Source organism: Apaloderma vittatum, unplaced genomic scaffold (assembly GCF_000703405.1).
Source record: "Apaloderma vittatum isolate BGI_N311 unplaced genomic scaffold, ASM70340v1 scaffold16438, whole genome shotgun sequence".
NCBI classification, from domain to species: Eukaryota; Metazoa; Chordata; class Aves; order Trogoniformes; family Trogonidae; genus Apaloderma; species Apaloderma vittatum.
This window is the reverse complement of record NW_009731374.1, coordinates 38,467-51,749: the sequence shown is the minus strand read 5'-3', so window position 1 is coordinate 51,749 and position 13,283 is coordinate 38,467. Positions and strand designations below refer to the sequence as shown.

The following is a 13,283-nucleotide window of genomic DNA, read 5'->3' as shown; positions in this document are numbered from 1 at the left end:
GCTGTAGGTTTCTGAAGTTATTTTTTCTTTTCAATGTTTTAAGCTGAATATGGCTTGTGATATCATCCAGCAACCTGTCCTCATCTACAACATGTGTAGAATGTTATGAAATGTTGCTCTGAATGATCTGGGAAGTCTGTTTCTTTCTGATCATTACATCCAGTTCGCTTGTTGCTCATTGTTACTTTTTTTTTCAGTAACCACTGGTGAAAACCAGCAACATCAACAGCAAAAGTCACAAATGCTTCTTTTTGATTGGTACACTAAGAGTTATTATAAAAAATGGTGATGATGTTTAGACAAGAGAGATTTGGTGCCCTGTTAGCAACTTATCTTTCCCTTCAGTACAAGTCATCTTTGTGTCCGTAATTTTTCTCCATTTTGTGATTTTTGCATTTATTATTTTAAATAAAATTCGATTATTTGCTTTTTTACTAGTTTTTTTTTCTTTTTAAAAAAATAAACTAATATATCTAAAATGGAGTAGCTGGATGGACTGAAAGGCTATTTTCAACTTTTCCGTGAATTTATGACCTGCAAAAGGCTTGCATCGTCCTGCTTTTTTTAGATGGTTTGAAATTTGTGTTTCCTTTCATTGATCTTCAAAACTGCCCACCTTCAAAGACAAATCTGATAAAAACCCATGAATGTATTGAGGGCCTTTTACTTAAGTAAATCATTGTAATAGTAACAGATCTTAACTATCACATTACATATAGTGGTAGGCAACCTAAATCTGAAAGGGAGTTCTTCAATTGAAAAGATAAGAAATGTCTGAAAACCTACAGGAAAGCTGCCTTTGAACTGCATTCATCAGCCAAGAGAGACATGAACTATCTTAAAGATAGATTGAAGGCATCTTTAAACCTAATTCTTTCAGTAGAAATTATTATTTATAATGTGTATCATTAAATCTTTGCTTTCTGTTAAGTAGGGACTGGATAGCATGAAAGATGGTTTGTAAGCTAGGAAATACGTCAGCCGCCAGGTGAAGAACGCCGGTTGCACCAGCTTCGGGTTGCTCTGGGCACAGGGACTTGTGTATTAATGCTGAAGTTCTTTGCTGAAGAGATAGCACCGAGAAGAAAACTTTTGTAGGGATGTTGAAATTCATAATGAACTTTAGAAAGCAGTAAGCCACCATGGAAAAGAAAAAAAAAGTGTTTGAAGTCTGGAGGTATTTTTAGTCATAGAAACTGACAAAGCATAAAGAGCTGCTGCAAAGGTTTGGAAACACATTTGAGTCAAGAAGACTGGTTTCTTTGTTTTGCACTGTAATTATTCTGCTTTTAACAGTTACTGAGTTGTGAAGAATCCAAGATCCATCAGTTTATAATGATACGTTTTCTTCTGTAAGCTGATTATAGAAGCCTCTTTTAACCCAACAGTCCAGCCTAGACGAGCTCTTCAGATCAAGCAGTTGATAGCTACGTGGAGTCTGTGGGTTTTGCATTCAGCTGAGTTTTTCAGACATGGGCACAATTCTTCAGCCGCTTTCTTGTTGCATTTCTTCCTGGAATAATCCCGTATGAAGACTTTTGATTAGATTTTATTTATTTTATTTTTAAATGGCAGAGGACTCATGGTACGGCTCAGTAACTCTTTGCATGTGGCTGCAGTAACTCGATTCCCTGCGCGGTGCCTTCCCCAGGCCGGGCACAGGCAGCGCGCTCTGACCAACTCGAGGCTGTCCTGGACTTGGATGATGAGTGATCTCCTGCAGTTGCTTGAGACCTGAAGCTAATCCTGAAAATCCAATGCGCTGTTCAGGCTATTTCTGGAGCAGTATTTGTCAGATGTGACAGGAATGCATGACAGTATTTGTTGATGAAAGTGGATGGAGAGGATGTCTCTTTTAGACTGGTTGGTCTGCCTGTGGGAGAGAGAGGGGAGCAGACCAAGCTTTTGATCATGCAAACCCTTCTTCAGACCTCAGAATTTGTTGGGGGTTTTGGTTTTGTTTTTTTATTCTCTGAGAACTCGTCTGCTGTTTATGATTGAAAAAGCTCTCTCCCTTCGAATCTTGTCCTGCCCCTGTCCTTTAAATTGTCATGGTTACAGCAACCCTCAGAGGAGCATAAGAGACTTCTTAAGCTTCAGAATTACTTGAAGCTGGAAATGCTGACAAAAGCTCACTGTTTTTTTGTTTTTAATTGACTATTGAAAAGGATTTACTGTCATCCAGCTTCCTTAATCTGATCTCTCCTGTATGTGCAGTTCATCCAGTCTTCTCTGCATCTCAGTTCCGTGTTGACAGCACACGGGGTAACCAGGAAGCTCAGTTCTGTCCCTGGTTGTCGGGGGTCAGGCAGGGAGAGCGCGGAGCAGAGGCAGCTTTGAGCCTGGTGTTTTGGTGGATGTTAACAGCTTTCAACGTGGTTTAAATTGCAAGATCTGCTGCACAGATCTGTAAGATACGTGACCCTTGATAACGTTGCATGTTAGCATCCATAGCTGGTTCTCAAGGAGTTTGAAATAATGAAATCTCCTCTGACAAAGAAATGGATTATTGGTTCAACAATTCTTTTAGTGTCTGATTAGTCCCACTCTGTTCTTCCCTTGGGTTTCTGGTTTGCCTTCATGTCCTGACATACACGAAGTTTCTCTATCAATGCTATATGTAAACTCAGTTTATGTGAATTTGAATGTGATGCATGCACCATTTCTTGAATTTTGTGCAGCTCTCTGGAATTTCTAAGCTAGGAAAGGCTGTTTCTGTGACTTTTTAACAGACACCGTTAAAGCAGTTGTGATATGGAGGTGCCTTCTGAATTTCTCTTTGACTGTGGTGAATTTCTAGATTACTGCTGTATCGGGTGGCATCTACTTCAGGCAACCAACTCTTAGAAATCCTTTTTTAAAAACTGTAACATGAGAAGTGTATTAATTATTTATTTTTCCCAGTTAGATTTTAAAAAGAGCTCATAAAAATTTTCCTAACTTCTCATTAGTGAACTGAAGCATTAATAATGTAAGCTAGTAAATTGAGAAGAAACAATTATGCACTTTATCACAAAGTTCCAGTAGGCTTGTGTGCTCTGTTTCATTATTCCATGCTAGAATAAAGTTTTTGTTCAAGTCTGAGTAGGAAGTAATATTATCAGCTTTTAATTTGGTCATGGAATGTAGTCTGCGTAGATGTGTGCAGGGAAAAGCTTGCTTAGTTTGAGCTTGGAAAGTAACAGTTACTTTGTTTGGCAGACAAGATCATAGATGAAGGACATCTAACCAAAGTGGAAGAAACAAAGCTTTTAAAAGGTTAGACTTCTGGATTGCTTAACTGTTTTTGAAGCATGTTTTTATGTCATTTCAGTGCATGTTCTGTCTTAAACTAGCAGTTTGAGTTTTGTTGGATACTCACTCAAGAAAGAAAAACCAAAGGGGAGGTATATTGTTTACTGAACTCTGCTCCAAGTACTATTGCAGGGTAAAAAGATCTAAGAGAAATCAATTTTTGAAGGTTGAGGGTGTGAAGTGCTAGTCTCAGTTTTTGACTGAGTTTGTAACTGAATGTGCATTAAAAAAAAAAAAAAGTGAATGGATTTATGTTTTTAGTGCCTGCATGAATTTCATATAGTTTTTTGCTTTTGTTATAGGACTAAGTAGAAATAATGTTTTGTCTCATTTATGTTTTCAATAGAGTTTTTTAATTTGACTTTTTTCTAACTTGCACCCTCATAACTTTACTGTAACAATTAACCTCCTAAATATGCCTTTCCTTAGTAAAATATATCTGTGCGTCTCTAACTCTTTTCTCTATAAAAGAAGGATAATATGAGGAGCTAATTAGGAAAAAAAATTGTCTTATCCAGGAACAGTCATCCTTATCTTGCAGTGCTAAAAGCAGGAACACTACAAAGTGTGTAGATTCATATCTCCTATGTGTCTAATAATGTAACATTGTTTGGACTTGAAGGCAGACTCCACTTTTGTAGCTTTTTATTAATGTCGAGGCTCGTTAACTCATTTCTTTACTCCCTGTCCTTCTGCAAAGTGTTACTATATTGAATAAATGTTAACTTGTTGAAAGTTGTGGTATTTTAGAGACTTTTCAGTTGGTCTTCTCTTACCATAATGTAGGAGACTGCACCTTTAAATTGTTTCTGTATGTGAGTAAGCTATAGACAACATGCCATATTTGGCAAAAGAATGCATACAATAACTGTAATGTAACACTTGCATGCTGGTTATCTTGCCAAGCAGTGAGCTATTCTTAGCGTTTGTTAATACATCCTAACTCATCGAGCAAGTATGATTCGATGTGGTTCAGCAACATCAGCATCCAATTTTCTATTTATTGTCTAAATATACACACGAATGCTGGAATGAGCTATTTTTTGTTGGCTTTGAAATACACTAATGCCAGTGTTCTTAAATGATGCGTTCTTATTGCCAGTGTTCTTAAAACCCCGAGAATGGTGGCTTGGTTTGTAAGCTAGGAAATACGTCAGCCGCCAGGTGAAGAACGCCGGTTGCACCAGCTTCGGGTTGCTCTGGGCACAGGGACTTGTGTATTAATGCTGAAGTTCTTTGCTGAAGAGATAGCTTTGTATCATAACATCCAGTGGCTGGACTCGATCTTCAAGGTTCTGTCCAACCTCAATGATTCTGTGATTCTATCTTTAGTTAAAAATCTTATTCCTAAAAATAGGGAAGTACCCACTTTGTTTTAGCAAAGAACTACCCCCAGACATGAAGTTTTTAACTACTCGAGTCACTGTGAGTGTTGAAGCCTGCTGAAGTCATGAGAGAGATGTTTGGAATAGCTGCCAGGTCTGAACCCCTAATGTGCTTTAAGTGTCCGCCCCTTATTCCTCTCCAGTGATTCCAGTTGCATTAGACTAGAAATAATCTGGCTCTTGATTCGCTGCTTTGTTTGTTCTTGCTTTCTTGTTCATGTATACCAGTGGATGTTATTCTGGCACACAAATAGAAAACGTTTCATGTTAGATCAAGAAAACTTTCTTATTAACCTGTCTGTGTGTTGTCATCTTGCTAATTTCCCCATGTAGGTGCAGGGGTTGTCTTCAGCTTCCATTTTTCATTTTGGGGGTGTTCTGTTTGTTCTCTTGTTATTTGAAAAAAAAAAAATGCACATAAGTCTTGTCACTACTCCTTAGTTTTTAAAATATTTTCATATACTAACCTTACTGGTATAACACACTCTTTTGCTGTGCATCTTTCTTCCTTTGTCCTGGTATTTTTTTGTTGCATCTGCAGTATCTATATGTGAAGGAATTATTTACGTTCACTGTGCTTTTTTGCATGCATGGTAGAGTATGTTGTAATGATGCTTTTTTTTTCTCACAATTCTTCAGGTTTTTTTGTTTGTTATTTTTTTCCCACCTTCTGTCTCTTCTCCTCTCGCTATTTGGTTAGTGGTGTGCACAGAGAAGCTACAAGGAAGTGCACAGGTGTAGCAACAGAGCATGTAAATGGTAGAATATGGTAGAAGTAAAGTCTTTATACTGGAATGTTGTAATTATGCCTTTTTATATCTCTCTGTTTATCTACCTGGAATTGGAGACTCAGAAGAAACCTTTAATATAATAATCTGTGGGTGGGCAGTGATGCTGTCAAACCAAGGCTCTGAACAGGCAAGAAGGACTTTATGTGTAACGTCACCTGCATGTTGGTGTCACCTTGGTTGACTGATGGGGTTTACTCCCACCAGAGATAATGTGCTTTGCTTTAACGGACCAGCAGAACTAAACTGGAATGATAATTTAAAAATTAAAAAAATAAGTATTAAAGTCTCATAAATTATTTAGACTCTTGAGTCAGGGATAATTCTGCGTGGGAAAAGGATGCACTAGTGTAATTCAGTCCTTTCACCTTCTGAAAGTGTCTGGTCTCCATTAAAAATCTAGAACTGTGTATATGAACAGGTGTTTCCTTTTTTGGAGGAAAGGACATAGACTGCCTTCTCTTAATGCAATTTGAACTGACAGCTTTTTCTAGAAATTCCCGTATTAATCTATATTGTTCTGATTTTTTTTTTACTGCTTCAGAACGCCCTTTTTAACATTGCAGTGTATACAAGATGTGTTGCTATTGTTTTATTTGTCCGAAATACTGAAGTGCAGTTTTATTCTTAACAGCAATTTCTTTCTGACTTGTTACAGTATCTGCATTGTTGTAGTTTTCTTTTCTTATTTGTTCTCTGACTGAATCAGCTTTTGCACAGTATTCCAGCTGGCAAGAATACAGCTTTAACGAAAGTTCAAACTGTGTGTGAGGCAGTTGCATCCTCTGTTAGATGCTGGGCTAGATTAGTGACTTCAGTGATGCTGAGTTTGTTGTAGCCTAGACTTACAAAGAAATAAGCAACCACCAGATTTTTAAAGTGTTTCTTCAACTAAGCTTTCTATTTACATTTAGCAATAGTTAAATAAATGTATAGAAGAAATTATAATTGCAAGACTGAAGGAAGCATTTACAGACTGTAATTGATTTTTCCTTGTCTCTTACAGAGAATCAAGCAAGAGTCAAAGAATCGGATTTGTCAGACACTCTTAGCCCAAGCAAGGAAAAAAGCAGTGACGACACTACAGGTAAGCATTTAACTGAGGTTTCTGTAACATCTGATTAGTTTTAATTCAATCACTTAACTACTTAGTATTTTCTGAAGTAGTGGAGGGGGTGTGTGTTAATCAAAGCCAAATACAAGCTTAGAGCAGTATTGCCTCTTTTGCGACATCACAGTTAACTATTGTAATGTGAGAAGAACACATCAACTCTTTGCTTAAAGATTACGTATAAAACTGTCTGCAGTCTGCCTGCTCTCTGAAAGGGAGTGGTTTGCTTTTAGTTTTGGTTTGTTTTGGTTGTTTTTTCAGATGCCCAAATGGATGACCAGGATCTAAATGAACCTATTGCTAAAGTAGCCCTTCTAAAAGGTAAATAATTTTTTTAGTAACTTTGGATGCATAATCTGTGTATATGTATTTTGTCTACCTTTTTTTTTAATCAAATGTACATTGAAGTAGAGTGCTGAAATTCAGATGTTTTAATCATGGTGGTAAGAAGAGTTGCATTTAAATACAAGAGCAATTCTTGTGTGTGATATAATAGAAAAGCCTACTTTGAGTATTAATATATAAATAATTTATGTGTGAAGCTGGCTTCTGCACTCACCAACACTGTTGTAGAAATTTGCGTGCTAGATTTTCAAGTAGAGTTGAGACATGGTTTCAACATATGGTTAAGTTAGGGCCAGTAGCTGTGAAGGAAGAAAGATTCTTCCATTATAGACACGTTTTAAGCATTGACAAATTTTATTCATATAGTTTCTATCATGGTCAGAAATGCTTTTGTTAGTTTGCACCTGTGGCTTAAAAAGAAAATCTAGAGTCTCTTTCTGGCTAACACAGTCAAGATTGGAATTTCCTGTTGTAACTGTATTTAGGATGATTACTGAGCCTTACATTGGAGATTCATAGCTACAAATATTTTAACTGCTCTTTGCACCAAAGGCATGTACTTAAAACTTGATTAGCAAGCTAATATTCATATATTCATGAACTGAAAATCTTTGTGGGATGCTAACTAGTGAAATTAATTTTATGCTTTTTGTACAGTTAGACGTTTGATAAGGTGTGTAAAATGATGCTTATGTTGGTATCACGAGTAAAAAGAATGTCACAGTTCTTCATGGTTTCAAAAGACAGGAAACAATAATGAATTCGGGAGACCTGTAAAAGAGCTTTTTCTGTAATTGTTTACAGTTCTCTAACTTTGTGACAGGACTTTAAAAAATTGCACGTATTGCATATGTTTCCAAACAGCCAAAGTAAAATCAGGTTTGATATTTTGTAGTGGATATAGTCAGCAAAGCAGTTTAAAAAGGAATGTAAGAAGTAATGAGCATATTCCATTTGGATTTTACTCTGCTGTCAGCAATTCCCAAGTGTATTCAGTGATTCCCATGTTAGAAGGTAGAGTCTGGTAATGTTTGTAGAGACTGATAGTCTTATTTCTGGTAATAAATTTGGGTTTGGCAGCAAGTTGTATTTGGGGGGAAAAGAAAAAAAAGGTTGGAAAGCATGATGTTTGTTAAGTATTAGAATTTTTAAGTCCAGAACGTGATACATGTATTTCCTGTGAGCATTGTCCCATGCGCAGACTCACAGCTGGAACAATCCTCTGTGTGTGTACACAGTACAATAGAGAAGCTGAATTCAGCTCATGTCAAAATAATTTGAATTATAATCCTTAGTTTTAAGATAGTCAGCTGAGGACTACTTGTAACTGGCTGGATTTCTTAGTTATCTTCTGCAGGCATGTTAAAAGTAGTCCATGGACCCCTCAGGCTGAAAAACCACTGATGCCCGACTTCTCCTTATATACAAGGGAAGTCTTGCCCAGTTCTGTGAGGAAGGTTCATTTAGCAGCCCAGGACCGAGGGGAGGCTGCTGTGGGCATGCTGCTGCCTGGGTTAGGACACTTGTGTGTCACGGCAAGGGTCACACGTCACTACACGTTTTCTGTCCGGGGTAGATTAAACTGAACTCTAAAATCAAGTTTTATATGGAAGCAGCCTTTTGCTCATGTGAATGCTTTCGTTGCTTCCTCTGTCTTTAAGGTTTAAATCTGCAACTGAGTAGCCACTTCTGAACTTTTAAGTAAGGAGGAAAACCCCACCTGTTTGCATAGGCCATTTTGCTGTTGAGTTGCGTATTATGATTAACTAAAAAACTGGAATAACTCTTTCTCTTGGGGCTATTTAGGGGCATTCCTATTTTTCTCTCATGAAACCATTTAAGAAGTATCTGTACAATGAATGATTTGCCCGAAGTAATTTTTGGGAAGAGCCTACAAACCCACAGTTTTGTTTGGGGTTTTGTCAGAGAGCTACTTCATACGCCTGCCTTTGCCCTAAAAAGGATCTTATTTGCCACAGAAAGACTTTCAAGTGGGCTTGTTATGGAGACGTTTAATTAAGGCAGAGTGAGAACATTTCTCATCTGGCAGCTGTTTGGAATGCGGAAACGGCTGCTGCGGGACAAGGCAGCGTTCCTTTTTTGTTTAACTGTTGGAATTTAGAAAACAAATTAATGGAACAAGAAAATTATGAGACTTTTAATTGCTGTAGTTTCCTCCGAGTGTATCTTCCATCAATAAATTTTGAGTACATTCAGGACTGGTTTCAACTTTCTACAAGTCAGAATCTGGCAAAGAAGGGAAGGGGGAAAGCTGTCACAGATTCGTACAGCTGCTTTCCCCCTCCACCAAGGTAAATGACTTTATTAGCCATTACTAACAGTTCCCTGGACACTTCTGTTTAGATAGGCTGTTTGGGACTATTTATTGCAAAGTAAGAAACAGGTTAATATTAAACAGGTGGAAAGAAGTCGTTGGAAGTTAGTAATCTTGTTCTTATCAACTGCCTTGTATTTTCATGCTAAGTACAAGACTGATACATGGAATCTTAATTGTTTTCAGTTGAGGGTTTGAATAGTGACAGTTTACGTCAGGAGTTTTGAAAATTAGCAATGGTGTGTTGATTCAGAAAGTTTGGGAACCATTGTTTTATGTTGCAGTAGCTAGATGGTTTATTTTCACAGAATCACAGAATGGCAGAGGGTGGAAGGGACCTCGAAAGATCGTCTCGTCCAACCCTCCTGCCAGAGCAGGATCACCCAGAGTAGGTCACACAGGAACGCGTCCAGGCGGGTTCTGAATGTCTCCAGAGAAGGAGACTCCACAAGCCCCTGGGCAGCCTGTGTCAGGGCTCTGTCACCCTCACAGTGAAAAAAAGTTTTTCCTAATATTTGCGTGGAACCTCCTGTGCTCCAGCCTGCACCCATTGCCCCTTGTCCTGTCATTGGACATGACTGAAAAGAGCCTGGCTCTGTCCTCCTCACATTTGCCCTTCGCATATTTATAAACATTGATGAGGTCACTCCTCAGTCTCCTCCAAGCTAAAGGGACCCAGCTCCCTCAACCTTTCCTCAGAAGGGAGATGTTCTGCTCCCAGGCACATGCAGAGAAGGGATCAATTATGACCACAGCCTCCGTGAGGATCTATGTCATCGCACTTAGAAAAATACAAGTGTGAAGGCAAACCATAGAAGCAGAGTTCTGTTAATATCTTTATGTTCATAAATATTATTCTGAGCTTTGGTGTTTTTTTTTGTTTTATTGAAACTTAATTTATAGATCCTAAACTTGCAGAATATTCCATTGCACACCGTCATATTCTGTAGTGATTTGGAAATAGTCATTTTTCCCCAAAACTGGCCCAAGGACTTGACTCCTTTTCTTGAGCCAGGTCGAAGGAGAAGAAATTTTCTTGTGCTTTGGGAATGATTTATTACAGACCACATTAATTTTTGTAACAGCTTCAATTCTACCAGTAGAGTTGATGTTAAGGGCAACCTCGTTGTGTGCTTGTGGGAAACAAAGTGGTGCTAATTAAGAACATCTCTTGTAACATGGCAAACAATCTGATCACAGATTAAAATTTTCCATGAGCTAAAATAAATGGATGGGGATTTTCAAGCTTTTGTATTTGACTTTTTTTTCCCCTGGCACCTTGTTGTAATTAATGATAAAAGTCCTTAGACTTGTCTGAGAACAGTTAGTCCAGTGCTGAATACTTCTGAGAATTGCTCAAACACTGTTTTTGTAATTACAGCCTTTAAAAGTTGGTTGTCAAACTTTTTTTTAATGTGAATTTGCTTTTGAGGACAACTAATTCTAAACCTGATTATATTTAGTTGTTTCGTTATTTATAAATAGAGTGATCTTACCTAGGAGCTTTGAAAACTAGAGTTAGCAGAAAAATATTTGCTTTGAACTAGAAGACGACAAAGACATGTTTAGTGTGTCAGATATAACTGAAAAGCTGTGATTTTCTTGAGTTTATATTTCATGGGGTTTGATTTAGAAGTCCGTCAGCCATATGGAAATTCCCCTTTTGCATTTGAGTAAGAAAGAGTTTCTACCTTGACTGTGCCTTTGCTAAACCGATTATGTTGTCCTGCAAGTTGAGCTTCTTATCTTCTTTGAAGCAGTATTATCTTTTATGATGTGTGCTTTCGTTGATTGGAAAATCATGTCCACCAGAAAGTTCATTTAGGGTGTCTGTTGTTGGATTTGGGACACTGCTTCTTTATCAGGCATGATTTGAGCATAATTTACCCACTTCCCCATCTATTTCTTCTGAACAGTCTCATTAAGGAGGGTTGAAAGTCTAATTGCCCCAGGTCTTTATCCATGAGGGGCTAAGAACAAAACATGTTCAGTAAAGAGTAACTTGGATTTGTAACTCTAATAAACTATAGAAGAAAGTATTTGGATGAAATATGCAGTCCTCTTTGTCCTTTCTGCTCTCATAATTTTGTTCTGCAAAAGTGTAAAAGCACATGTGTGTCCTCAGCTCTGCTCAATCCCACCAATTCATTACTGTGAGAATAGGAAAAACATAGCCTTTTTTCTTAGAGGGATACCACCATGAATAGTTTAGCATGATTTGATAAACAGTATTTTTAATGAAGACAGCAAAAAAAAATATAGCTGCTTTATGGGTGAGATACGGTCAAATAGGAGTGTCAAAAGGATAATGATGAACTATGGCTTCTTTTTTTTCTGTTATTGAGAGGACCAGGCAAACATAGCGATTTGTCTCTTGGAGTTCTTGGTCTAAGCAGCGTGCCTTTATCTTAAATCTCTCTGTGTGTAGCATTAGTCGTATGTTAAGCAGTTAGCTGTGTACCACATCTGCCTTTTTGTGCTCTCTGCCGTGAAGCAGAGCTACGCTTCTGTGGCTCATGTCCCTCCTTCACCGTTCTCAGCTGACAGGCTTTTTGTGAAGTTTCAGCTCTCGCCCTGTACACTTTATTGGTGCTGTTCGAGCCTGTTGAAATACGTTTCCACAGACACCACACACGGAAAATTTAGTGACTGAGCGTATCCTGGCGTTGCAGACGCCGGCAGGCTACAGCGGTGTCTTCCCTCCTCTTTCCTGCGCCTCGTTTCTACTGGGTGCCCGTTAAGGGACACTGCTGTTGATCACAAACGCTTACTTCTCCTTTCAAATTCCCCTGAAACTTCAGCTTTAGAAGTATTTAATTTGCAAGTCATCTTGTATAGGCCCAAGAGGTATTTAACAGGCATTTCAGCTAATGCATACGTGTGGAGGAGAGCAAGAGTTTTTGCTATCTGGAGTTTAAATAACATGCGTGGATATCTGAGAACGTTAAAGATATACCTCATATTCTGAGGCATGGTGAAAAAAGCGTGAGGGCAAATGTGAGTTTAGTATTCACTAGGCCAGTGAATGAAATCAGAGGAAGGTGGGCTCTTCTTCAGTTTTATTTTTTAAAATTTTGCTTTAGAAAATGTCCCTCAATTTTCCATTTCCCTGTAGCTCCAGTCCACAGCGGGCGAGGGGGAGGCCGTAGCAAGCGGAGGGTTGGCAGGAGCACCCGTGTCAGAGCAGGTCCCTGCTGTTATGTAGTAGCAGATCCCTTGCAGCTGACTGGCCTTAGGCAGCCTCAGTGCAGCGGGTCTGGCGGGGCGCTGGGATGCTGCCCCCCGGGGCTGGTCCGTGTGCTGGGGCAGGGCGTGGCGGGTGGCCTGGGGGTGCTGGTCCTTTCGGGTAAGGGGGCGCTGGGGTCGAGGGCACGGTAGCTTCCTTTTAAAAGTAGGCAGGTTGTAAATACGGTCCAGGACTGTCTTGTCGCTCCTTCATTTTTGTTGATCTAGGAATCTTCACTAATCTATACAGCATTTTAAAAAAAATATCTGTAATTCGTGTCTGTTGCTTTTGGGGTGTGCTGCATGTTTATATATAATGAATGTCTCAAAGTCTGCCTATGTTTTTCTCTTTTAAAAAGTATATTAATATTTTTGCTGATATTTACCTAATCCACTGTTGAGTTTTCTTCAACTAACTTCGGGTGATTTCGGTGAAAGGTCACCAGTCATCGTGTGTCAGTGCAAATTAAACTGTTGTACAAATTTATGATTTAAAGAAAATGTTCTTTTATCAGATGAACTGCAGGGTGCACAGTCAGAGACTGAGGCAAAGCAAGAGATTCAGGAGCTGGACAAGTTGTTCATTGAAGCCCAAGAGCTAACTAGGACAAGTACACAAAAATGCTTTGACCATGAAGGTGAGACCCTGATCAACGTGGTTGTGTAGGGTATCCATTAAAATCATATTTATCAAGTAGTCTTTAAAAGGGGTCCAGTTTTTCTGACTCTTTGTTAGGTAAATTTGTTTCATAGCATTCATGTCTCCTGCACAGAATGTCACAAACTTCTGCTTTGTTTCT

The 13,283-nt window shown here is 38.6% G+C and overlaps 1 protein-coding gene across 1 annotated transcript in view; it reads left to right on the top strand.

Annotated features, from left to right (window-relative positions):
* Nucleotides 1–13,283, top strand: part of SLMAP (sarcolemma associated protein) — a gene marked incomplete at its 5' end in the record, with an annotated part of 41,909 nt that overhangs the window by 15,582 nt on the left and 13,044 nt on the right. The window contains 4 exons of the mRNA XM_009875161.1: nucleotides 3,202–3,258; nucleotides 6,474–6,554; nucleotides 6,840–6,899; nucleotides 12,999–13,121. Of these exons, the coding sequence (XP_009873463.1) occupies nucleotides 3,202–3,258; nucleotides 6,474–6,554; nucleotides 6,840–6,899; nucleotides 12,999–13,121 (321 nt within the window). The remainder of the gene's footprint in view (nucleotides 1–3,201; nucleotides 3,259–6,473; nucleotides 6,555–6,839; nucleotides 6,900–12,998; nucleotides 13,122–13,283) is intronic.